The sequence below is a fragment of the Amblyomma mixtum genome, chromosome 4, assembly GCF_055824585.1.
Source record: "Amblyomma mixtum isolate Tamu chromosome 4, ASM5582458v1, whole genome shotgun sequence".
NCBI classification, from domain to species: Eukaryota; Metazoa; Arthropoda; class Arachnida; order Ixodida; family Ixodidae; genus Amblyomma; species Amblyomma mixtum.
Window position 1 is genome coordinate 112,269,514 of NC_143015.1, and position 25,340 is coordinate 112,294,853.

General features: G+C 49.7%; 3 protein-coding genes and 1 pseudogene across 33 annotated transcripts in view; 1 reads left to right on the forward strand and 3 right to left on the reverse strand.

Moving 5' to 3' along the window:
• LOC149347898 (uncharacterized) overlaps positions 1 to 25,340 on the reverse strand; it is a 483,015-nt gene that overhangs the window by 302,689 nt on the left and 154,986 nt on the right. Inside the window, exons 1-3 of one of the 31 annotated variants that reach the window (XM_089587642.1) lie at positions 4,734 to 4,887; positions 1,474 to 1,562; positions 1,009 to 1,187 (exon numbers count right to left, since the gene is read on the reverse strand). The exons of 29 other annotated variants lie outside the window; for them this stretch is intronic. In XM_089587642.1, coding sequence (XP_089443768.1) covers positions 1,009 to 1,148 — 140 coding nt within the window. In that variant the 5' untranslated portion in view covers positions 1,149 to 1,187; positions 1,474 to 1,562; positions 4,734 to 4,887. Of the gene's footprint in view, positions 1 to 1,008; positions 1,188 to 1,473; positions 1,563 to 4,733; positions 4,888 to 25,340 lie in introns of those variants that run through there. One more of the 31 variants, XM_089587639.1, reaches the window with a different exon arrangement.
• LOC149347901 (uncharacterized) lies at positions 16,506 to 19,505 on the forward strand (annotated as a pseudogene).
• LOC149347902 (uncharacterized) lies at positions 20,295 to 21,037 on the reverse strand. The gene has a single exon (XM_089585695.1). It carries the CDS (start codon positions 20,976 to 20,978, stop codon positions 20,361 to 20,363), a length of 618 nt encoding a protein of 205 aa, XP_089441821.1. The 5' UTR covers positions 20,979 to 21,037; the 3' UTR covers positions 20,295 to 20,360.
• On the reverse strand, positions 21,295 to 22,200 carry LOC149347903 (uncharacterized). Its single transcript, XM_089585692.1, has one exon. It carries the CDS (start codon positions 21,981 to 21,983, stop codon positions 21,318 to 21,320), a length of 666 nt encoding a protein of 221 aa, XP_089441818.1. The 5' UTR covers positions 21,984 to 22,200; the 3' UTR covers positions 21,295 to 21,317.

The following is a 25,340-nucleotide window of genomic DNA, read 5'->3' on the forward strand; positions in this document are numbered from 1 at the left end:
TACGCGTCCCTTTGTTGTTTTACTTCGCTTGAATGGCGGAGTGAAACACACAGCGAGCCACACAAAAACGACACTTAGTAGTGCGTGGCAACATGAAAGAAAAAAATATGGCTTGCTGTTCAGGACTGCTAGGCACGAAATATTGCGCAAAAGCACGGTGCGCCACCCAAATTTCAGGGTGAGCTAACTCAATTTTCAAAATTTTGGGGTGGGCCGCCCATATCTTCAGGATTTCCCAGCTCAGTTCCTAACATGGGTTCAATTAATTTCGAAGCTTTTGGAGGTGGGCTACCCAAATTTCGGGGATTGGCACATTCCATATTTAGAGTAGGTCCAGCCTGTATTTCAACTGGACACACCCAGATTCACCCGCAGGCAGATTCAGCCAAGATGATTCCAAAGGCAAATTTCGGTTGTCCTAACAATATCTGAGACATACCTCATGAGACGTACCGTGGCTTCGCGTCCTTACCCTGAAGGGCCATCCGCAAAATTGAGTTTTACTTGTCCCACTGCCATACACAGCCATTCCCTTACTCTGTCTGGCTGAGGTACCATCTTCTTCGCATCAGACATCGTCGAAATGACCTTTTTTTCTGTGCGGGAATACATCGACAATTCCCCATTTTCTTAGTCTTTGAACCTCCGGATCTGTGCTTTCCGACTAAAAGTTAGACCTCCTTGAGTTCATGAACTGACACAGCGCAGCATGCAGGCGCTTTTCGAGTTTCGCCAGCCTTAAACGCTGCCGCCGCAGCTAAGATAGAGCTCGTTTACTTCGGCTCAGCAGGCCGGCTTCTCAAGCAGCGGCCGACAAATCGGAAGCGAGGGAAACTTGTATACAGTATCCTTCCTGTATGGAGTGCACCCAGACCCGCACGACTGTCTGGAACACTCGGTAGCGGAGAAAGCTTTTTGCTTAATTAATAACAATGTTATCGAAGCGCACAGCCCAATCACGGGCGCAAGTTATCGGGTACCAAACCTCGTACTCTTCCTCCTCCTCACCTGGGCCGCAATCCCCTCCTCCGCCCCAGCGTGCTGCGGCCATACGGGGGCGGGTCGGGACGTGCGTCGGCGTCGCGGCCCACACCCACGTGACGAAGGTACGGCCGGAGCTCGCTGTGCTGCTCCCGGACCCCCTCCATTCCCTTCGCCAGCGAGGGACGCGTGAGCCTGACGTGAGCCTGTGTTATGTGACACAGAATAGCGGCCAACCGCGGTAATGACAACAGGTGCAAGAGTATTCCCTAAGCTACCAATGACGGGGTCCCCTGTTTACACCTCATTAAAAAAATTACTATAGAACCCTCCTTTACAGGGCGCTTCAGAAGGCTATCTGTTACTTCGGAGCGAGCAAATATTCGATATATATATGCATGCGCTCGCATCCCAAGTAGCTAGGCATGCGTAACTTCCAGTGGGTACACAGCCTGACCGCGTACTCCACTGCAAGGAGGGATTAGAACTCACGTGCGTTCCAGCAGAATGCGAGCACCACCTGTCCTAGCGCAGGGCGGAAGGCGGCGAGGTACCACATCCAAAGAAAGGCCACTCCAGTTCTGGAAAAGGCGCAAAATAATTTTTGTTTTGCATGGTACACAAGCGCATGCACTTGGTTAGTGATAAATCACTGCCATTTGATTCAAACGGCCTATAGTTTCACCAACACGTATTCCTGACCTGTCTGTAGAGGTGTAGTTCGTATCGCTCGGAACAATAAGGAAATGTGCAGACAGACGGACAGACATGCTTTAAATACAGCAGCTGTAACACACCGCGGACTCCGAGAGTGCAGTTACCCTTTCAGTGACTAGAACATCTGGAACATATCGAACCCATCGAGTGCAGAAACCCCACGAGGCAACAAGACTGGCTTTAGTGTGACATCACGAAGGATGTGACGGCCCACCACTTCTGGCCTTCGCGGCGCACATGCAAGCTTAAGAACAATGCTCAGTATTTAGTAAGAACACTGCGTTCTTACTGTAAAGGCAATCCGCGGAATGATTTATTGGTAGCGCACACTGAACCAGCAATGGCGGTTGGTTTACGGTGTTTCCAAAGGGTCACGGGCAGTAAGTGATGGCAGTCGGCTGCTGATTCTGTAAGCACGGCAGCTGGACATCGGTGGAGGCGAAATTCAAACGTGCGTAATCCCGCCGATCAATGGATCTGGATTACGTCGATTACGTAGGTAGCTCACCGTAGACCATGCCTTATGGAACTGTGAGTTACACTGTTCATTCAGCTCGCATCACTGCTCAAAAGGCATTCAGGAGAGACGCACTTCGGAATGCAATTAGAGCCGTTGGAAACTTTCCGCCAGTCGAGACCGAGACGATTCCCACCCGTCCTCAAGTTTACTTTTTCTGAGGCCCCGTGTTGGAGTGAATGCTACTGATGGAGAGAATGCATTACTGCTTCACTGTCCTCATCCTCTCATGTAAACAAATAGGAAATGTGACACCGAGCAGAATAGTGAGGTTCGTCATACACCAGAACAAAGACAAAATCTAGCGTTACATAATAACGAAATGACTGCCAAAACCTTGTGGACCTAATCCAGCAGATAATCATTGGCAAAAAACTTGGGTCTTAGAGGAGGACTTGCCGTGCAGCTCGTCAGCGCACTTTTGAATATACAGGCTCTCGTACAGCGCTCTGTACCTAAGTGCAACCCAATCATAAACTGCAAAACTTGAAGGTGCACTCAGCCCGCTCCAATAAAGCTCGCCTGGGTCGACCCACATATACTTCAAATGAATGACTCCCACGTAGGGGCCTGCTGAAAACTCCCTCCGATAATATGGCCAGGTAGCGCGCTTGTCTCATAAGGAGTACGAATGCGACGTCCTCACAGGAACAGGGTTCACCCCCATTGATGGTATAAATGGGAAATATAACCGGAATGCTAATGAGTTTTGTTCGATCATCATGAAGTGCATATTCTCACAATCATATCATCGTGCTGCACTAATGAAATGCATGACTGCTGTGGTCGTACCAGTACATGAATCTGGAGATAAACAGAATCCATTCTAACTACTGACCCCTATCTTCAAGATCAATAGCATGCACAATAATGTACATATAATTACGCATCTTGTTAATTATCCAGAGGATAATTTCTTCTCTCTAACAGAGCACCGCTTCCTAAAGTTGTTTGTCTTCTGACATCCAACAAATTTCCTTCATTTACGACTTGCACTTGAATTTGGACTCCGCATTTTCATCTTACTGCATATTTCTTGACTTTGCTACAGCATTTGGATAAAGTTAACTCACTGCTATCACATAACTAAGTGTGCTCAACATTCACTCTGCATGCATCCGTGGATTTCCTTCCTCTCGTGTAGAATTTCAGCTTTAGTGACGCTCTTTCCTCCACTGTACCACAAAGTTCTGGGTCCCTCAAGGATGAGTATTGGCCCCCTTACTTTTTTATCTTCTATCTTGCTGTGAATTGCATTCCCCTCTGTGATGCACTCTAATGTAATGAAAAACCATTCGCAATATTGAGCGCAGACTTTACTGGAACCCCACCTACAGGATGTATTAATGGCATCCCATAAACGTAACCGCAACACCTCGCGTCACCTGGTCATGTCAGGACCCAGAAAAATGAACGGAAGACAACGAAACATGCACAAACAGCAAATAGCTGAAAGGTACCAGAACCCTGACCCAAAGAACAAGCACACATCCTCCGCTATGTCCTGACACTCTCCTCGCCCCATTAATGCTGTGCAACTTCGGATGGTATGATACAGCTCTCTGATCAAGCTGTCCGGAGATCAGGGCAGATACAGAACACATTCTGTGGTCCTGAGACGCGGCCTTCGAATTCCCTCTCCTTGTGTCCCTTAATTCGCTTCGCTCGCACTCGACAGATGAAAAACGGTCCTCAGCGAAGTAAGCTGTCTTTTGTAGCGAGAGCTACACTACCCACAGTCTCGCCATTTCGCCGTGCGTCTGGAAAGCCAGTTGTGCGCGTGCGCGAGGAGCCGAGTGACGTCAGAGCACGCAGGTGGTGTGCCGCGCCACGCGCCTCGCTTCGCCGGTTGTCTGCATGTGCGAGGAGCCGAGTGATGTCAGAGCTGGTGCGCCTTAGTGCGCATGCGCCAGGGGAGGGGACGCGCTGCGGTGTGAGTATAAGACGGAAGTGATGCAGTAGCGGAGAGCCATTGCCATGGAGAAGGGAGCCGTTGAGCGGCTTCGCAAACAGGATAAGCTCAACTCGTCCGACCCTGATGTTGCGGCCTGAGAAGTGGCTGCCGGGAAAAGGTAGAACGGTCGGTGCAAGGCCAAGAGAGCAGCGGAAACGCCTGAGGAGCGAGAAGAGCGCCTAGCCAAGAGGCGACGCCAGGACGCGGAGCGGTTGCAGCGTCGCGCTTTGGCTCAACTAGGCGAGCCGTCTTCTGATGAGGTCAAGACTCGCCGCATCATCGACCACGTGATCAGACTAACTGAATGTAACCAGGGAGGAACTACAGCTCTCGCTGCGTGTATCCTCGCGTAGCTGAGCTAAGCCACTGCCAATTTTTTTTAACTGAAACTTCGTACTCGGCTGGAATAAAATTATTTCTTAAAGGGTAATTTGTGAATATGGTTTACTCTCTCAGAAGGATATTCTGGAGCCCCTTCGCTGATGAGTACATGCCTTTACGAAAAGGCCCACGGCACAGTTGCCGTCGCGCATTCTCCTGGGGAAAACGGCGGCTACCACTCACCAAAGGCCGCTTGCAGGTCTGACTGGAAGGCTTCCTGCTGTATGGCACGCGACGCTCCCATTCCAGACGACCCGTCCGGCTCCCTCTGCAGTCTCCGCGCAGCAGTGCAGAGGGCGTTGCGAACGTTGTCCATTCAGACGTCGAGGCAGGCACAGTCACTGTCCCTGTGGAGCCTTTGGTTTAGAGATGAATGAACGCGTCTTAGTTATGCAGCACTGAAACGGTTTACTGCAACAGGTTCAACTCACGTCCGCAGTGATCGTTGCGCTCACATTGCGTAATGTGCTAAACTTAGCACATTACGCAGCCGACCGCTAACAGTCGGCAGTTTTCGGTAACCTGTTATCGCAAAGCTTTTGTACTCACTTTTGTCACTTTGTGCTAAAGTGTGCCACTTTGGGACGTTATTCACTACATATACCATAACATTTAGCGTTCCATAACACAGTACTCATGAGCGAGGTCCTGTGGAGTACCTACAGGTGCTTCGATCTCGCCGTCAGGCTAAGGTCCCGAGTGTATACCCGTTTCCTTAGCATAGGACCCATAATTCGCTCCCTCGACGGGCTGAGCCTTTGAGGAATCGAATCGCGCACCGAGTGGCTGAAAACGGAAGGAGTTGTGGCGCTCAGATACGAAGAGTGCACAGCTGTGGGCTACAGTGGGTACAGCATTGGCCTAGGGTGCGGAAGGTGCTGGGTTCGAACCTCAGTGCGGCCGGGTACCCACCGAATTTTTAACGAGTGCAATGCTTTTTCGCAACCTCTACACTCGGTCTCGTGCTCTGGGCTGGAATGACCGGTACTTGCAAGGTTATTACGAACACACCGGATATAACGAAGTTGTTGTATGTGTAACTCGAAATCGGTTATATCGAGCAAAACACCAAACAAATGCACACAATGAAGAATCCGAAGCGTTCAGGAGAGCTCAGCAGGATGGCACAAAAAGGCTTTCGCCTTGTTGCACGCAGGCGACTTTTAAGTGCTGCCTCTGAACTTTTGTACGGGGTGAACTTGTGGGCTGGAGCGCAACCCACAGGCCATGCAAAAAAGAGTTCCTTCTTGGCGAAGAAAGGTGAACCTAGAATATGCCTTGCCTTACGACCGTATGCTAATGGGCAGGTGCGTCAGTATTGGGAGAAAAAAATTCAAAGGTGAATAAACATGAAAAAAAGCCCTTGCATTCAAAGCGCCTAAGTAGTCTTAAGTGCCCACACGTAATTGTTTTCCCGATGGAAGGCTCAAATTTTGCACGTACAAACATTTATGCTATACCCTTAAGAGACTATTGTCACGTTGTAGTGACGGCAGTCCAGTGGTCAGGAAGACACAAGAAAGACTTGCTGCAAACGAAGCTCTTTATTTGGGCTGACTTGCGCCCGCAAAAGAACTGGATCACTCGGTGGCGGCGTAAGCAACAAGCGTGCTCGTCAATCGTCGAACTACGAATGTCCGCCGCTCGCGGCATCGCTCAATTTAAAGCCGGCAAGGAAACTTCCAGATAACAGGTCAAGATCATCTACGGTAATCTGGAAAAACCTAGATGCAGCCTTTCATGGCTGCGAACAATCGAGATTAGTCTGGTCGCTTCTCGCGCCACGAACAAAAGTGATAACGACCCTTTCCTGCTGCCTTGAGCGTGAACGAACACACACTGCAATGATACGTGGCATTACCCCCCTTCCAAAGAAGCATCGTCTCGATGCTTTAAATGAGAATAAACACGGACAATGAAAACTTCCAGTCCTTTAGCGTTCATAATATGGCTTCAGGCGTACGACATGTACGACTTCCGGGCGTGTGCGGCGTCGCTGAGATGCTGTCGTGCAGTCGGGGATGACTTCGTAGTCGAGGTCACCTATGCGACGGAGAACCTTGTACGGGCCAAAGTAGCGTCGCAGCAACTTTTCACTCAATCCACGGCGGCGAACTGGCGTCCATATCCAAACACGATCACCTGGCTTGTAATGCGTGTCTCGTCGGCGCAGATTGTAGCGTCGGGCGTCGGTGTGCTGCTGGTCTTGAATGCGAAGCCGCGCAAGTCTTCGGGCTTCCTCGGCGCGATGAAGGTAGGCGGCGACGTCGAGGTTGTCTTCGTCAGAAACGTGCGGGAGCATTGCGTCGAGTGTTGTCGTGGGCTTCCTGCCGTATACCAGCTGGAATGGGGTAAACCTGGTTGTCTCCTGGACGGCAGTATTGTACGCGAAGATCACGTAAGGCAGAATGGAGTCCCACGTCTTGTGTTCGGCGTCGATGTACATGGAGAGCATGTCTGCGATGGTCTTGTTCAGACGCTCTGTGAGTCCGTTGGTTTGTGGATGATAGGCAGTTGTCCTCCGATGGCTTGTCTGGCTGTAGTTTAAAATGGCTTGCATCAGCTCCGCTGTAAATGCCGTCCCTCTGTCTGTGATGAGCACTTCGGGGGCGCCGTGTCGCAGGAGAATTTGCTCGACAAAAAATTTTGCGACTTCTGTTGCGGTACCATTAGGCAACGCTTTTGCTTCGGCGTATCGGGTCATGTAGTCGGTGGCCACGATGGTCCACTTGTTACCTGATGATGAAGTCGGAAAGTGGCCGAGGAGGTCCATTCCTATTTGCTGAAAGGGCTTAGTTGCAGGTGGTATGGGGTTGAGGAGTCCGGCTGGTCTAGTCGGAGGCGTTTTGCGTCGCTGACACTCACGGCACGTTTTCACGTAATGGGAAACGTCGGTAGCTAGCCGCGGCCAATAGTACTTCTCCTGGATGCGGTGCAACGTGCGAGCAATCCCGAGATGTCCTGCAGTTGGCTCATCATGACATGCCTGCATAATTTCTTGCCTAAGATTCTTGGGCACGACAAGAAGATGTACTGTCCTGTTGGGCGCGAAGTTCTTCTTCAGGAGGACATTATTGTGAACGACGAAGGACGACAGTTGGCGCTTGAACTCCCGGGGAGGCGATGCGGTCTTGCCTTTCAAATAATCAACTAGGCTTTGCAACTCAGGATCCGAGCGCTGCTGCTGCGCGAAACTGCTGGCGCTTACCGGTCCTAGGAAAGCATCGTCGTCGTCTTCTTCCGGTGCTGCGTCTACGGGGGCTCGCGATAGGCAGTCTGCATCGGAATGTTTGCGGCCAGATTTGTAGACTACAGTTATGTCGAATTCTTGAAGACGCAGGCTCCATCGAGCAAGGCGGCCGGAGGGATCTTTCAAATTGGCCAGCCAGCAGAGAGCATGGTGATCTCTCACAACCTTGAATGGTCGTCCGTATAGGTAGGGGCGAAATTTCGACGTGGCCCAAATAATGGCGAGACATTCTTTCTCTGTCGTCGAATCGTTGGCTTCGGCTCTCGACAGTGAACGGCTAGCGTACGCGATAACTTTCTCCTCTCTGCCATTTTTCTGAACGAGGACCGCTCCTAAGCCCGCACTGCTTGCATCGGTATGAACTTCGGTTTCGGCGTTTTCATCAAAGTGCCCGAGCACAGGAGGGGACTGTAAGCGGCGCTTCAGCTCGTTGAAAGCTTCCTCTTGCGGCCTTTCCCATTTAAAAGGCACGTCAGCCTTGGTAAGTTGGGTCAAAGGTTCAGCGATGCGCGAAAAGTTCTTGACGAATCGCCGGTAATAAGCGCACAATCCAAGGAATCTTCGTATAGCTTTCTTGTCATTAGGCTGTGGAAACTCTGCGATCGCAGCCGTCTTCTGGGGGTCTGGGCGAACTCCATCCTTGCTTACGACGTGACCAAGGAACAGCAGCTCCTCGTAGGCGAAGTGGCACTTCTCTGGTTTCAGTGTCAGGCCTGAAGACTTGATCGTTTCCAGCACTATCCGAAGCCTTCTGGGGTGGTCTTCAAAGTTTGAGAAGACAACAACGTCATCTAAGTAGACGAGGCAAATCTGCCACTTCAAGCCTGCGAGCACCGTATCCATTACTCGCTGGAACGTCGCTGGTGCAGAGAAGAGGCCGAATGGCATCACCTTGAACTCGAAGAGTCCGTCTGGCGTGATGAATGCAGTCTTCTCGCGATCTCTTTCGTCGACTTCAATTTGCCAGTAGCCGCTCTTCAGGTCCATCGATGAGAAGTACTTAGCGTTGCATAGCCGATCCAGTGTGTCGTCGATGCGGGGGAGGGGGTAGACATCCTTCTTCGTAATGCTGTTCAGGCGGCGCTAATCGACGCAGAAGCGAAGGGTGCCGTCTTTCTTTTTCACTAGGACAACTGGTGCTGCCCAGGGGCTCCTTGATGGCTGGATGACGTCGTCACGTAGCATTTCCTCAACTTGCTTGCGAATAGCTTGGCGTTCTAGCGGCGATACGCGGTAGGGGCTCTGTCGCAGTGGTCGGGCGTGTTCGTCTGTGACAATGCGGTGCTTGGCAAGCTGGGTTCTTCGCACATTCGATGCTGATGAGAAGCAATCGCTGTACTTTTGAAGAAGACTGCGTATTTGTTCTTGTCTGCTCCGTGGTAATGCCGGGTTGATATCAAACGTTGGTTGATGGCCTTGGTTAGATGGTTCTAGGGGTTGGTCGGGTAGGGCACATATGTCTCTGATGTCTGCCAGCTCGTCGAGGAAAGCGATCGTCGTACCTTTGTTTAGATGCCGGTATTCTTCGGTGAAGTTGGTTAGCAGCACCTGGGCTTGGCCATTTCGGATTTGGGCGACTCCCCTTGCTACGGCCAGTCCTCGATCCAGGAGTAGCTGGGTGTTCCCCTCGATGACGCCTTCGGCAGTTTCGACGTCTCCAGTACCTATGCAAGCGAGGACACTCGATCGGGGCGGCACGCTCAATGCTTCGTCGAGGACGTTTAAGGCAACGTGATGAGTTGCGTTCGTCGCAGCAGGTATGGCATTCTCCGTGGAAAGCTTGATCGACTTAGATCGAAGGTCGATGATCGCCCGATGTTCATTCAGGAAGTCCATTCCCAAAATCACGTCTCGCGAGCATTGCTGTAGGACCAGGAAGGTTGTAGCATAGGTTCTCCCATTTACAGTAACTCTCGCGGTGCAGCGTCCTGACGGCGTAATCAGGTTACCACCTGCGGTGCGGATCAACGGGCCATCCCAAGTTGTTGTTACCTTCCTGAGTCGGACAGCGAGTGTTCCACTCATGACGGAGTAGTCAGCTCCGGTGTCCACCAAGGCAATAACCGCGTGATCGTCGATCATAACTTCAAGGTCACTTGTTTGCGTTTTCGCATTGCACGTTGTCTTCGGTGTACGATCTCGGCTTCGTCGAGTAGTGAGGCTGCGGTGGGCGTACTGCGACGTTACTTCACTGGGCAACGGTAAAAGCTTCAAGTCTGGCCGCGTCGTCGTCGTCGTCGTCGGTGTCGTCGTCGTCGGAGCTGTCGTCGTCGGAGCTGTCGTCGTCGGTGTTGTCGTCGTCGGTGTTGTCGTCGTCGGTGTTGTCGTCGTCGGTGTTGTCGTCGTCGGTGTTGTCGTCATCGGTGTTGTCGTCATCGGTGTTGTCGTCGTAGTTGAGGCATGGTCTTGAGTACTTGTCGATGGAGGATCTTTATCATTGTGCTTAGAAGCAACCTCACCTCCAGAGGCTGCTTTATTTAGTTTAACCTTCGGGGGCTGGGGGAGCGTCCACGCATGGCGTAACCTCGGCTAGGAGATACAAAGCGCGGGGACGATGGCGACGGGGAACGTGATAGGCGGCTCGGCGATGAGTATTCTTCCCGACGCAAAAACTCCTCGATTTCGGCTGGTCGCTGGCCGGGTCGGGGTCGTGGAGCGTCGTAAGAGAACCCTCGGATGCCCAGTCTTCTGTATGGGCAGTGCCGGAGGACGTGACCGGCTTCGCCACAGTGGAAGCATAGTGGGCGGCGCTGGTCGGGAGTTCTCCACTCGTCGCATTTCCTCGGCTGCGCGCGTCGCTCGTAGGACGGGCGGGTTGGGGCGAGTGGGCGGCAGTCCAACGCAGCTGGCTGAGGGCGATAGGGGCTTGGGTCCCGTCGTCGAGGGGCAGGACGGCGCACAGCTGCGGCGTAAGTCATGGCTGGGGGCTGCAGAGGCTGCGTGGGTGTCGGCGTCACACCCAAGGCCTGTTGAACCTCGCCCCTGATGACGTCCGTGAGCGATGAAATTTGCGGCTGCGTTCCCGTTGGCAGCAATCGTCGGAGCTCCTCTCGCACAACTTGACGTATAACATCCCGCAGGTAATTGCTGTTAGCGGTGTCCAGGCAGCTTGCTGAGAAAATGCGCTGCTGGCCGTCATACTGGCGGGCTCGGGCATCCAGAGTTTTTTCCATCGTGGATGCCTCTTCTACAAATTCCGCGACAGTTTTCGGTGGGTTTCGGACGAGGCCGGCAAAGAGTTGCTCTTTAACTCCTCGCATGAGCAACCTTACTTTTTCTTCTTCCTTCATGTTTGCGTCGGCACGCCGGAAGAGACGCTTCATTTCCTCAGTGTACACAGCAACGGTCTCGTTTGGGTGTTGTATGCGAGACTGTAGCAGCTGCTGGGCTCTCTCCTTTCGCACAACGTTCGTGAAGGTCTTTAGAAGCTGCTCCTTGAAGGTTTCCCAGTTCGTGAGGTTAGCTTCCTCATTCTCAAACCAGACTTTTGCTGGTCCCGCCAAGGCGAAGAAGACGTACCTAAGTTTCGTAGCATCATCCCAGTTGTTGAAGGCAGCCACACGGTCGAACTGTTCCAGCCATTCTTCTGGGTCGGCGCCAGGCGAAGCGTCGAAGGTTGGTGGCACCCGGGGCTGGTGAAGAATGATTGGAGCCGTCGGCTGGGGCAAGCTCATGGTGGACGTTCCTGCTGGCTTTCGTTTCCGGGTAGGGTCAGGCAGAATCCCGAACTCAGGTGCGTCTCCTAGCAGACGTCGGCTTGCGCGGTGGACTGGACTCAGGTCCTGCGGTGAATGACTCGAAGGGCTGGCGTCGCGACTTGCTGGGGGTGTCCGGTACATGGAAGGCTACCCAGCACCTCCACCAGATGTCACGTTGTAGTGACGGCAGTCCAGTGGTCAGGAAGACACAAGAAAGACTTGCAAACGAAGCTCTTTATTTGGGCTGACTTGCGCCCGCAAAAGAACTGGATCACTCGGTGGCGGCGTAAGCAACAAGCGTGCTCGTCAATCGTCGAACTACGAATGTCCGCCGCTCGCGGCATCGCTCAATTTAAAGCCGGCAAGGAAACTTCCAGATAACAGGTCAAGATCATCTACGGTAATCTGGAAAAACCTAGATGCAGCCTTTCATGGCTGCGAACAATCGAGATTAGTCTGGTCGCTTCTCGCGCCACGAACAAAAGTGATAACGACCCTTTCCTGCTGCCTTGAGCGTGAACGAACACACACTGCAATGATACGTGGCACTATAGAACAAAAATGGCGGAACGATGCAAAAACGCAAGTGCGATAGTCGTCCGAGTAGATAGGAAACAAACCGTCGCGGAATGAAACAATTAACTACACTAATAAGCAGATATCACACCTGCGAGTGTGTTAACGAGCAATTTCGCAATGACAACACAACCTCCCGAAAGCAAAACGTGCACGTATAGCATGAATGACGAACACAGAGTCCTTTTTTTGGAAACGTCACATCTCCTCTCGCAATCTGCCTTACTTGCTCACTCGGGCCTTCAGAGTGTCTACCAACGCCTCCCGCGACTCTCAGCATGTCGCTTGACGGAAAACAAATCACTGCGACGGCTATTTGTCAATGGACGTGCGCTTTTTTTGCACCCAGACTTCCAACATTTGTGGTCACCGTTGAAAAAATTGCACACGGAACCTTGCGCGCTTCAGCGCTGAACGCCGCAGACACCAGAGGTCACGACAGTTGCCTCCTCTGTCGGCGGCAATCACTCACCCACTGTGTATTGTAACGAAGATGATGGCGGCGCCTCATCCTTCTGCGCTGTGCGCACGCGACGCTTGCATTCCAGACGACATCCGGTGGGTTTGCACACCACCCGGGCTGCACAAGGTGAATCTCGAAGTGAGCCTCCACTATTTCACTGCGGTATATACAGGGTGTTTCACCTTAGGCTTTACACACAATTCTTAAAGATAGACGTTTTGAATTATAACAGCGCTTTTTTCGGCATTGCGCGGTGTAGTACGTCAGAATTCAGCTAAGGCGCGCTAACTAGCAGGCTGGTCAAAGAACATTGAATAGTTAACAACTTAACTATTACTGTTTGGCTGCTCAATTAATGTCAGGTGTGTAGGCCACTGTAGAGGTAATATCCAAATCAGTTTCTATAATTTTGAAGACGAGGTTACCCTCGGCGCTGTGGGCCAACAAACTGTGGCCATTTCGACGAGTTACATGCCCTGGAGAGGTTGCTCTCCCTGCAAGCTTCCAGAAAGCACATGTACTTTGGCGCGATGTAGCCAAAATTTGTTGGGCCACAGGGCCGAAGGTAACCGAATTTTCGAAATTCTATAAACTGATATGCACATTAATTACGGTGAGATACACGCCTCTCAGTAATTAAGGAGCCTAACAGTTACAGCTAAATTATTCAATATACCAACCAGCCTGCTAGTTAGCACGTCTTAGCTGTATTCTCATGTACTACACTGCCGACAGTGCTATGCCCAGAAAAGCGCTCTTCTAAATCGAAAACCCCATTTTTAAGAATTCTGCGCAAAATCTTAGCTGAAACACCCTGACAGATTGAAACAGACTGAAAGACCGTTGACAGATCTTGTCAACGTAGTCATAAAACGCCTCCAACACCGTGCACAACTTCGGCTGCTCTTCGCTGCATGGGGGACCCCATAAAGCTTTTGATTTGTCGAGAAGCAGCTCTTACTAATTAACGCAATTAACGCACCCAGCAGTCTCATGCCGACAGTGCTTAATTCCAACTTATTCCTTCCCGCGTCTGTGCTGAAAAGAAGGTGTGAATGAATAAATAAAAACCTGGCGCAGCAAAGGACTTGGTATTGTGCGGCTTCAAAATTGCTTGCGCTCCTACAGCAGTGTCGAGAATGACATTTTCTGAAGTCTCAAACGGGATCAGGACAGTAGATAAGGCCATCTGCAAGCCTTTCAATAGACAAGGAAGCTAAGAAAGTGAGTTGAAAATGATGTTTTCATCATTAGTCAACCAAAATGACGATCAGCGGGTTAGTCAAGTTGCCAAAGGATAGGATGTTTCCCGCAAACCTTTCACGTACCTGCCATACATGAAAACTAAAGTTTTGATTTGATTTCATCTCGGTAGCTAGCACGTCTTAGCTGTATTCTGTTGTCCTGCACCGCTGATAATGCTATGCCGACATAAGTACTCTTCTAACTCAATAAGACTTCAAGAATTGCTGACATTATTCTGCGAAAAATCCATTATAGGCTGGGGTTGGGTTACAGAATTGGCGTCTCACGTCTACTCTCGTAGTGGAAAAGCAATATACAGTGGCAGCAGTTCTTGTTTTTCCAAACGACCCCGATTTCTCCTCACGCTGACGGTTGTGTCCCCGTATCTATATGAATAGCTCTAAGGAGTCTCCCAGAGTCTCCAAATTATTCGCAACAACGGCGTTCCACGATTCTCAGGAAGTGCATCGAAGAGAGGTACCAACCTTTCTTGCCTGCCGGAGCTCAAGTCCGGAAAATCCTCGTCTGGGCTGCGACGACCGATTTCGGCCAACCTCCACATCGAAAGCACCGAGAGCTAGCCTGCAAATACAAATGTTTATGGGGGTTTAACGTCCCAAACCAACTCAGGCTATGACGGACGCAGTAGTGAAGGGTTCCGGAAATTTAGACAACCTGGGGTTTTTTAAAGTGCACTAGCTGACATCGCACAATAAGATACACGAGCCACTAGAATTTTACCTCTCATCGAAATTCGACCGCCAAGGCGAGAATCGAACTCGGGTCTGTCAGGTCAGCAGCCAACAGCCACAACCACTGAGCCACCTCGGCGGTCTTGTGTAAGTTAACCGCAATTTAATCGAGAGGATGCAACAACAGCAGTGGTTGCCCCAGCATCATTAAATCGTTACTGAAAGAGACCATTAAATGGCATAGTAGTGAAGGCCACATTGTCCACGAACCTGCGATTTCGCTGTGGTTGTGCTGCGAGGAGGCAGAGACCGACCTTGAGCCGTTGCCTAGCAACCGCTACAGCTGGCGGACGCCGCGCGCTCGCCGCGCCATCTGGCATGACGTCACACCGCTTGCCTCGTCGTTGAGCTCGCCTCCGCTCACTTCGCCAACTGTGTCGTATGCCTACTTTCGCTACGTACATCCTGGCATAGCCGAGCTAAGCCACTGTTTTTTTTTGCCGCGGTTAAGAAAAGCGCAAGAACGATGGATATTCCATCCGTCGTCCCTGCAGCGCTTAAATTGTCAAAGCCATAGCTTCAATTCGTACCGAAAATATCGGCGACCAATACAGATGCTCCTCTCCCACATCAACTCATACAGGCCGGGACAGCCTAGGAACCCACCGCGCCTCGTCCCGCCCACGTCAATTCGGCACGCACAGTGAGAGGGCTCTCTCCTGACTGCCCATTCACGTCAGCGGAGTGAAGATGGTTGACAACGCGCGGTGAGATGTTTTACTAATCTGCTGCGGGCAGCAATTATTAAAAAAGTTTTTTTTTTTTGTAAATGTCCAGTCCATGCATAGCTTTTAAATTCGATTTGAGTACTAACGAAGACAACAGATCTATTTGATTATAGAATAACCTTCAAAATGATTTCAGGGTCCTTTGAACAAAAACTTAAAAACAAAAATACTTGGCTATTTGTGGTGCCAACTACACATACACACGCTGTAATCCTGCTTCTAAACGAACTGAAACGAGGAGCTCAGGACAGAAATTTGGGCGCGAGTGTCAATAAGAGCGGTAATTGGTGCACCGTCCACGCAGATATCGAGAAGGTTGCGGCGAGGAGCGAGGGTCAGGAGAGGATTTTCGGGCCGGGTCATCAATGCAGCATCACCTCCGGGAGCTGCATTGGTTAGTTTTCCGAGTGAGAGCCAGGTAAGGGTGGAGTGGACGGGCGTCGAAATTGCCGAGAACGAGAGCGGCGGATCTGAGGGGAAGGCGAGCGGCTGGACCTTGGCGGGGTCGAAGTGTCGAAAGCGTGCGGAGACTCAGCACGGGAAGATGTCTGGCGTGGTTCGAAGCCGGCACGGCGATAATAATTGAATCTAGGTCCGTAGTTTGCACGACGATCGTAAGTGGAACGAAGGTGAGGTGGTGAAAACCAACGGCTGCGGCAGTGACGGGAAATGTGGCCGACACGCGAACAGGTGAAGCAGATTGGGCGGTCGTCCGGGGTGCGCCAATCCGCAGGATTCCGGTAGCGGTAACGTGGTAGTACGGTCGGAGTCGGTGAAGCAGCAGCAACCAGTGGAGCGGTGTTTGGCAAACAGGGCGACGCAGACGGCAGGCCAGAATTGAGGCCCACGTTCGCAAACTCCTGGCGAACGAAGGCCTGTATCAGCGCAATCGTAGAGTCGGCCGGTTGAGGGGCGAAGGCGACGGGAGTCATAGCTTCCAGTTCTCTGCGGACGATTCTAGTTAAATTGGCAGGATGGGACGGTTGTTGCAGTGTTGGCAGGTCTTCGCAGGAGGATGTCGCCGCGGTGTTCGGAAGGCGATCAAAACGAGAAGCAATACGGCGATGTTTTGCCTGCTCGAATTGCCGGCATACCTGGAGGACGGAGTCAACCGTTGCACAATCTTTACAAAGAAGAAGGTTGAATGCATCATCAGCTATCCCCTTCAGGATGTGGCCCACCTTGTCGGTCTCTGGCATGGCGCTGTTTACTTTTCGGCACAGAGCGAGGACGTCCTGGATGTATGAGAGGTATGACTTCGTAGACGACTGTGCTCGAGAAGCAAGGTCTTTTTTAGCACCCAGCTTGCGTCCAATTGGTTTGCCAAATAAGCCTCTGAGCTTTTCTTTGCAGTTGTCCCAAGAGGTGAGGTCTTCCTCATGCGTCTCAAACCAGACGCGCGCCGTGCCTGCCAGGTAGAAAATAACGTTAGCAAGCATGAGCGTCGCGTCCCAGCGGTTGTGCTTGCTGACTCGCTCATACATGGCGAGCCAATCCTCGACATAGACGTCATCGGTGCCTCAAAAGGTGCCCGAGTCGCGAGGCTGCGCCACGACAACGGTCGGCGCTGGTGGTGATGCTGCGGCCGGAGGTGGGTTATACCCCTGTCACACGGGCATTTCGAAGGCCCTCGAGCCGATAGACTATCGACTCGAAGGCGATCGAGCGCTGCTACACGGCCAGTTTCAATGGCCATCGACTCAATAGTCTATCGAGTCAACGGAGCAGCCCGGAACTCTATCGAGATTTCGAGGGCCTTCGAGCGCTCCCAAGGTTGCTAGCGTTGCTTCGAGCGGCGCCGACGCGCACTCTCGTGCACGATGCGTTTGCGGTATGAGAGCGTGAAAAAACGTTCTTCTTCTAAACTTTAAAGCAGGCAGAAAAATATTAGCCTATAAAATTATTTAACAATTGTATGGTTTTGGTTTACAACGCATTAATTTCATACTCTCGCTCGCAGTAACAAGCGTGCGAGAAGCAAACACAACGAAAAGCTCAGCCATTTTGATGTAGTCCTCAGATCACTTTTTACGCGATAGTTTTTCATACAATTTTCCTGGCTTTTTTTTGTATATTTTCGGCCGATTCCACCCCACGCGTTATTTTTTATTCTGCCTGCGGTGGTGCGAGGTCTTTTACGTCCCCCTTATTTTTTGTGTCTCAGCTTTTTTGTTTTATTTTATTTTTTCTGAAATGACGTCGGCGCCACGGCAGTTGTGGGGAGACCGGGAAACGCTTATGCTGATAGACTTATGAGAAGATCGCCTCGCCGACTTGCGTCGTCAGAAGAGGAACGGCGGCGTGTACGAAGACATTGCTCAACGTTTACGAGAAGCCGGCTACTATAGGACGCGCGCCCAAGTTCACAACAAGATCGAAAACTTGGGGCAAACGTACCGGTAAGTGGCTTTTCTGTGCGCGCGGATTGCAAGCATGCAGTTTGTCGCGGTAAAAAGTTCGCAGCCTTGTCAGCGTTGTTTTTGAGACGCCCTTTGTAACGCAACATTGTTTTTCACTGCGCTGCATGCTCGCATCTTTCGCAGCAGCGCAGTTTGTAAACATTGCTGACTCAAGTGACTACAGTCAGCCCAGTTTTACGTAGGGCAGCACGAAATGACACATTGATCGTCAGCACTTTCCTTTATTACGCGACAGCGTATACAGCGGTGTTGGTACAGCTCGTCACAGCACTTTCCTTTATTACGTGACGGCGTATACAGCGGTATTCATATAGCGCGTTCGGTCGAAAAGCCGTCGGCGTCGTAGTAGTTCCGAGCACCACGCGTCGGAAAAAATCGTATCATGCCACCCGTTTAGCCCAGAACGTTCCGGATGGTGTCATACGATCCAACGTTTCGTGCACCATAAACGTACTAGTTAAGTTGGAGCCTAGTTCGCGGCAGGGACTCGAACCGGTGACGTATAATCGGGTGCTGCGTATCATGCGCGGTTCGGGTGTCCAGCAAGACAAGTGAGAACGTTGCTGCATCATTTTCTTTCCTAAAAAGTGCCGCGCCGAACGAGCGATGGCGTTCGGCGGACTCCCTGGCAGCGCTGCAAGGCGCTCTGGCCTACCAGGGGAAGCTGAAGTGTCCTCCAATTTTTTTTCTTGTCTCAGTCGCCCTTGCAAAAAACTTTCAGATTGTAGCTGAGGAAGAGAACGACCGGTTCTGGAGCGGTCACATGGTAATTCTTCTGGCGCATACACCAGTTCCTTGGCACGCTGCCGGCCAATGATCCCTCCACGGAACAGGAAAGCGACATAACAGTTGAAGAGGCATGTTGTAGTATTTATAGCAGCTATTAGTGCTGCACAGCATGCTTGGTAGTGCAAGAGCTAATCACATTACCTCATCATTTTCTTTAATAGTGCTTTGCAAATGCTTATTTTGAAGTCAATGATGGGAATTCTCAAATGGAAATTGCAGTCAGCATCTATAAAGAATGACAGCTGCAGAAACTGCGGCACCTTAAGTGATTTTAGCCAGCATGTCTTCACAGAAAGGCTTTTATTTACAGCTTTCTGCAGGAGATTAATTGCTGCAAGATACCGCCAGTATCATAATGGCAGTGAACCCAGCATAACAGGGTTTGCCTCAAAATCACTGTGAGAACTAACACTAAGCAGTGCTTATTTCAGCCTAGTCATGTCAGTAAGGTGAGTTGTGTGTGCTGCTTAAGAATAATGGATGTGTGGCCACCCAGTACCAAATGGAAACGTGAACTGTGGAGTTTTGCAAAAGGCATCTTTAGCTGCCTATTCTGTTCTTGCCCTATGACTGCCACGCAGATCATTCATCAGATGGAACAAGGTGAAACCGCTGAAGCCGTCACCACCACAATGGCAGTGCACGACACGCTGCCCTTCGATGACCATGACACAGGGTCACCGCAGCCGATGACACCACCAGCAGTCGGGTCACCAGCAGCCGTATCATCAGCTGCCGGGTCACCAGGAGCCCTATCACCTGCCACACCAGCCACAGCATTGGCTGCCACACCAGCCACATCGTCGGGTGTCGCAGCCGAGGCTGTGACACCAGCCACAGGCCAGCCTCCCTCCAGAAAGAGGAAAAGGGGGGCAGGTGCTCTGGCTGAAATTCATGGAGGGCTCCTGCAAGAGCAGAAACTCTTGCGGGAGACCTTACAAGCAGCTCGGGCGAAGGAATTCGAGCAGCGAGAGAGGCAGATTGCTCTGCAAGAAAAGCTAGTGAACGCCCTAGAAAAATTATTCAGCAAGTAAAGCAATAAAAGCTAGTTTATTCTAATTTCTATGTGTTCATTACAATACCATGGCCTGAATGTGTGCCGAAAGAGGTCAGTGCAAACATGACCAGCGCAACCCTGTGGTGTAATGCTGGATCGTGTATAGACATGCTGTGCATTAAGCATTAGCTATGCAGAGCATGCTTGCATGCATACCACTCGTCTGTCATTTCTGTCCAGGATTGCTGGCGCACCTACTTTGGCATGTTGCTTCCTACAAGTTGCAATTTTTTTTGCAATTTAGTTCCTACCTGTCCCTACTGAGCTGACACAAACAGCTTCCGCATTTTTATTGGACACAAAATAGTGACGCCACTGAAATGACATTAATACAGTGCAAGCTGTTTCTTTTTTCTATGCATTTGTCATTTCACCAGGGGCTCAAACATTACAGTGAAAACCTTTTAGCACTGAAATTTTCAATGCTGTCTACTGCTGGAGGCATGGAAAAAATACTGCCAAATGGAAAACTATGTTTCATACCCTATGATTTGGCTTTCAAATCTTCTGCAGTGTTTCTTAGTTCCACACGGAGGCATGTGTGTGTTTGTGTAATGAGCTCTTGATTGCTACAAAACATGAGGTTGATAAAGTTAAATACTGTGAACCTTAAGATCAAGTACGCAGACAGCTGCCTGCGTCTAGATTATGTTGTAAATAATGACACTGATTTGAGAAGGGAACAAACGGTTCCGGAGACGTCATCTCCATGGTTCTGCCAAGGCAGACTCTTGGTGGCCCTGAAAAGGACCGTTCTTGTTGAGGCGACCGTCAAGCACATCACATTCCTGGTACACTGCAGGGTGTAAGCAGCCGGACCGGCTATGTGAACTCATCCATGCTTGAAGAAGTGCACAAGCGCCGTCCTCACTTCACAGCCAGTGCCTTCTTGAACATCTGTACAGTGCTGTGGCTGCTGGAGACCATCGTTGTTGCTTTCCAGCTCTGTCAGCCACTGCTGCAGGACCGCATCTCCAAACTCCTCGCACACATTGTTCAAAATGCAGCACGCACGAATAGCCAGGCGGGAATTTTCTATCGAACATTCCATGCGCTTCAAAATGAAGCGGAACCGGGCCTTCAGCCTGCCAAAGGCATTTTCGACCACTCTCCTGGCTTTGGACAGGCGGTAGTTGAAAAGCCTGTCATCACTGGTCAGGTTTCCGCGGTGGCTGAATGGCTTCATTAAGTTGGTGGAAAGCGGGAATGCCTGGTCGCACAAAATGACCGGAGGCACTGCTGTGCCAATGATGGCACGTGGCTGACGAAACAGTGGTCCATTCATGGCTTGTTCCAGCTTGGAGCCACTGTAAACGTGTGAATCATGGCAGCGGCCTGGCGAGCCAACTTTTATGTACAGGACCCTGTACCGGTGGTCCACAAGGGCAAGCAGGATGATGCTGTACCTGGAAATAAAATATGCGGTTAACATGACTGACACATTGCACATAATGATAGTGATTTGAGCATGACATTACAATGCATACAATATGCACCTGCTTGCTCTCGGGAGACTCATCTGCATGTTTTGAGGGGACAACATTACAAAGCATACAATATGCCTGTGCTTGCTCTCGGGAGAATCATCTGCATGCTATGAGGGGACAACACACTGCCTGACACTAGCGGTGAAAAGGCGTGTTTCGCTCGCAAAGTCAAATTGACACTCACGCCGGTAGGCACTTTCAATTGCGCCTGTTTCGTTTGTTATTTGGTCCCTTTGTGTTTTTGAGTTTCGCATAAGACGCCGATATAGTCAACCAACTCGTCCCTATGTTAGCATTGTTGCTTACCATCCTTTGTAGTTCCTGTAGTCCGCGGCGTTTTCCTTGGGAGGTGACACGGGAAAGTGGCACCCGTCCAACGCTCCGACCGCTTGCGGAAACTGGCACGCTGCGTTGAACTCCCTGATGTGTTCAGGCATGGTGTCCAGCATCGGCATCTTCACCCAGTCACCTTCCATTAGGTGGACAACGGCCTCGCAAAGCTCGCGGTACGCCTGGTTCACTGTCGAGCGTCCGACGGCGAACAACTCTGCGATGCTGCGTTCTTCGCTTGAACACAACCGGTACAGCCCGATGGCGACTCGCTTGTCGACAGGGATAACTTCCCTCATGTTGGTGTCTTGCCGCTCGAGCAGCGGTCGCACAGTGTCGACAATGTAGCGGAAGGTAGCAGGCGTCACACGAAACGCGCAAAAGTACCTTTCGCCAAGCTGCGGCAGCGTCTCCTCAAACCACTTTGTGTTCCGGTCAAAACACCACCTTTCGCGGTTCACGGTCCTGCCGCTTGCGAATATGGACGCGTTCAGTGCACTGACGTAAAGAAGCTCTTCTTCGATCCGATCTGCCTCGGCTTTCGACGCCTCGATGTCAGCGTCAAGCTGAGCGATGGCAGCCAGAAGCACCATAACTTCCGTCTGTGCATCCCGAGTGTGTCGCGCTTCGTCACTCATGGCGGTGAAAAGGCACCAACACGCAGGATTCGAGAGATTGGAACCTCCGTAAGCGAGAGCACGAAAAAACACGATCTATGCACGAAGCAGTAGGAAGCAAAGAGACCACGGAAACGCCACCGATGTCAGTGTTTCCAGAGCGTTACAAAACTTCGACAGCAAATTGTACAAACAAAAATGTCTTACAAGAAAACGTAATAAGCCTTTAATAATAGCTACAAGCTTTCTACGACTCCAAAAAAAGTTCATTATTACATTACAATTTCGGTTTATAAAAACATTTTTCTTATTTGCGCAAAATCGAAAGTAGCGACTGTGGCGATACACATCCTTGGCGTAAGACGCGAGAACCATTTCAATAGCCATATAGATTTGCCGTGTAGCAGAGCCACAACTCCCTCGAGTTCGATGGCGATCGAAAATCTCGAAGGCCCTCGACTCGAGGGCCTTCGAAATGCCCGTGTGACAGGGGTATTAAACGGCATAGTGAAGGCTCGAAGCTGACGACCGCTGCGGAGGTCCAGGGCAGGGTCCTGGTGTGATACCCAGCACGTCCTCCCACAAATATTACGGGGGGTTAGCCCAGCGGCAGACGGGACAGGCCACAGTCAGAAGGCACACCGAGCTAAATCACTGCAGCACAAACTGCCACGTCCGCGTCGTCGTCCACTGCCGAACGTACCAAAACAACGTCGTCTTCGCCTAGCAACTATGCACCATAACAATACCTGTACATAAAGCCGGAGGTAAACACAATCCACCTATCGATTGACCCGTATCTTTCAGATCAATTGCATGCAAAATAATGGTACATATAATTGCACACCTTGTTAACAGTTTTTTCTTTTGTGATATTCAACAACTTCCCTTACGACTAGCACTTGTATTTGGTCTCCACTTTTTCATCTTACTGCGTATTTCTCGACTTTACTAAAGCATTCGATAAAGTTAATAACTGACTGCTATTAAATAAACTAAGTGCGCTGAACATTGACCCTGCAATTCTGAACTGGATGCGTGGATTTAATGCTTCTCGTGTTGATCTTTTCAGCATTAATGACGCTGATTCCTCAACTGTACCCCCTTCGTTCTGGGTTCAAGGATCAGCACTTGGCCGCTTTACTGTTTATCTTCTATGCTGCTGTGAATTGCCAATCCCCTCTGCAATTCTGTAAAGTACTCTGTATCCTGAGAATAAAATAAATATCTCTTGCCAAGAAACATGCCCGAAGGAGGGGGAAGGGAATGTAGACTGAACTATAGAAATAACCTGTTCCACTCATTTATTGCGACTAAAGATAGCTCTAAATTCCTAGAATTCAAAAAGGTTAGGAATAAGTTAAACGCTGACTTAAAGAAAGCCCGTACATCGTACTACATGAACAAGTTTACAGCAGCTTATACCTGTCCGAAAGAAACATGGGCACTTATGCCCTCTCTTGTCTGTAAAAATCAAGATTTTGTTCCCCAGCAAATAGTCATTGATGGCAAAACCTGTTCAGGTCCTTCACTGGCAGATAAATTTAATGGTCATTTTCTAGCATCTGGTGCGTCACAGAGCACGCAGAGCTGTTCATCTAGGAGTTACATAACTAAGATAGAAACTAGTTCCATATTCTTGTCTCCAACCACGCCAAGTGAAATCGAAACAGTCATCAAAAGCCTCAAAGATACTTGCGCATGTGGTCATGACGATATTGCAGTCCGTCCGGTGAAAGGATCATGCGACATTTTGAGCGTACCACTTTGTCATATCTGCAACTGCATAATGCGTCATGCGTCATTCCCTGATGAAATGAAGATCGCCCGAGTGTGCGCAATACATAAGAGCGGGGCAAAGAACAATCTTGGTAACTATCGCCCGATATCCGTGCTTCCAGTTTTCGCGAAGGTGGCGGAAAAAATAATCAACACTAGAATCGGCAGTTTTTTGTCCTCTAAGGGCATAATTTCAAAACAACAGTATGGTTTCCAAAAAGGGAAATCCGTTGAATCAGCACTACTGAATATTAAGAAAAAAATAATAACAAACATAGAGAGACAGCTATATACTCTTGGTATATTCCTAGATTTCAGGAAGGCATTTGACTCCATTAAACACGATATATTGTTTAGTAAACTTTACGACTATGGAATCCGCGGCAAAGCTCTTGATTTGATAAAAAGTTATTTATACAACCGCCTCCAGTTCGTCAGTATTCATAACAGCAGATCAACAGCACAGGTAATTAAATATGGCGTACCCCAAGGCTCCATCTTAGGTCCTCTCCTATTTCTCTTATATATTAATGACATTGTATCAATACCCCAAACCCCCGAAATAGTGTTGTATGCTGATGATACTAATGTGTTTTTCCATGGCAATTGTCTAATCACCCTAATGAAGAATGCCAATACATGGCTCGAAGAATTATCGACGTGGTTGCAGCATAGCCAGTTAAGACTCAATACAGACAAAACGAACTACATTATCTTTCGGGCTCAAAATAAGGCGATTGACACTAAACTTAAACTAGTCTTCGAGGGGCAAACATTAAACCGTGTTAGCGCTCAGAAATTTCTGGGTGTACATTTCCATGAAAACTTGAACTGGACACACCACATAAACTATTTGACTATGGACCTCGCGAAAACTATTGGAATGCTAAATAGATTTAAGTTTATGCTCCCAGCGTGGTTCAAACGCCAGCTTTATTACACCATGATTAATTCAAGATTGCAATACTGCATACTAGTTTGGGGCACCACTACCACTGGTAATTTGGAACGTCTTCATATTCTTCAAAAGAAATGCATCCGATTCATAGAAAATGCAGCGTTGCGAGAACACACAGCTCCACTGTTCGTAAAAAATGAAATACTTGCAATTACAAGTATATTTCGACAGCGCTTGGCACTCAACATATTCACTCAAATAAAAAGTAACCTAAATTCATTTCTTGAGAAGTACCGACGTCAAGAATGCGGCTATAACTTTAGGGCAAATTCATTTGCTAAGAAAAAAGTCAGAACTTCCTATGGTACACAATCGTTAGACTACCAGATTCCTGTCCTTTTAAATTTGTTTCCAGAGCTTATTGACATCGCAGTGAATGTACAGTCACCGTATACTTATAAAACACGGATAAAAAAAGTACTCCTGGTAGAAAAAAAATGATCTGTCTCCTTGTTATCTCATTTAGGTTTGTGTTTCGTTTGTATTGCTGTGTTCATTGTTAGATTATTGAAATATGTCGATACAAATGTTGCTTCTTCATGCTTTTGACACTGTAATAATTTTTTATGGTTAGGAGCTAATCTTTTGTTGAGATAAATATTTATGCAACTGTGGTTCTTACCTTTTGACACAATACTAAC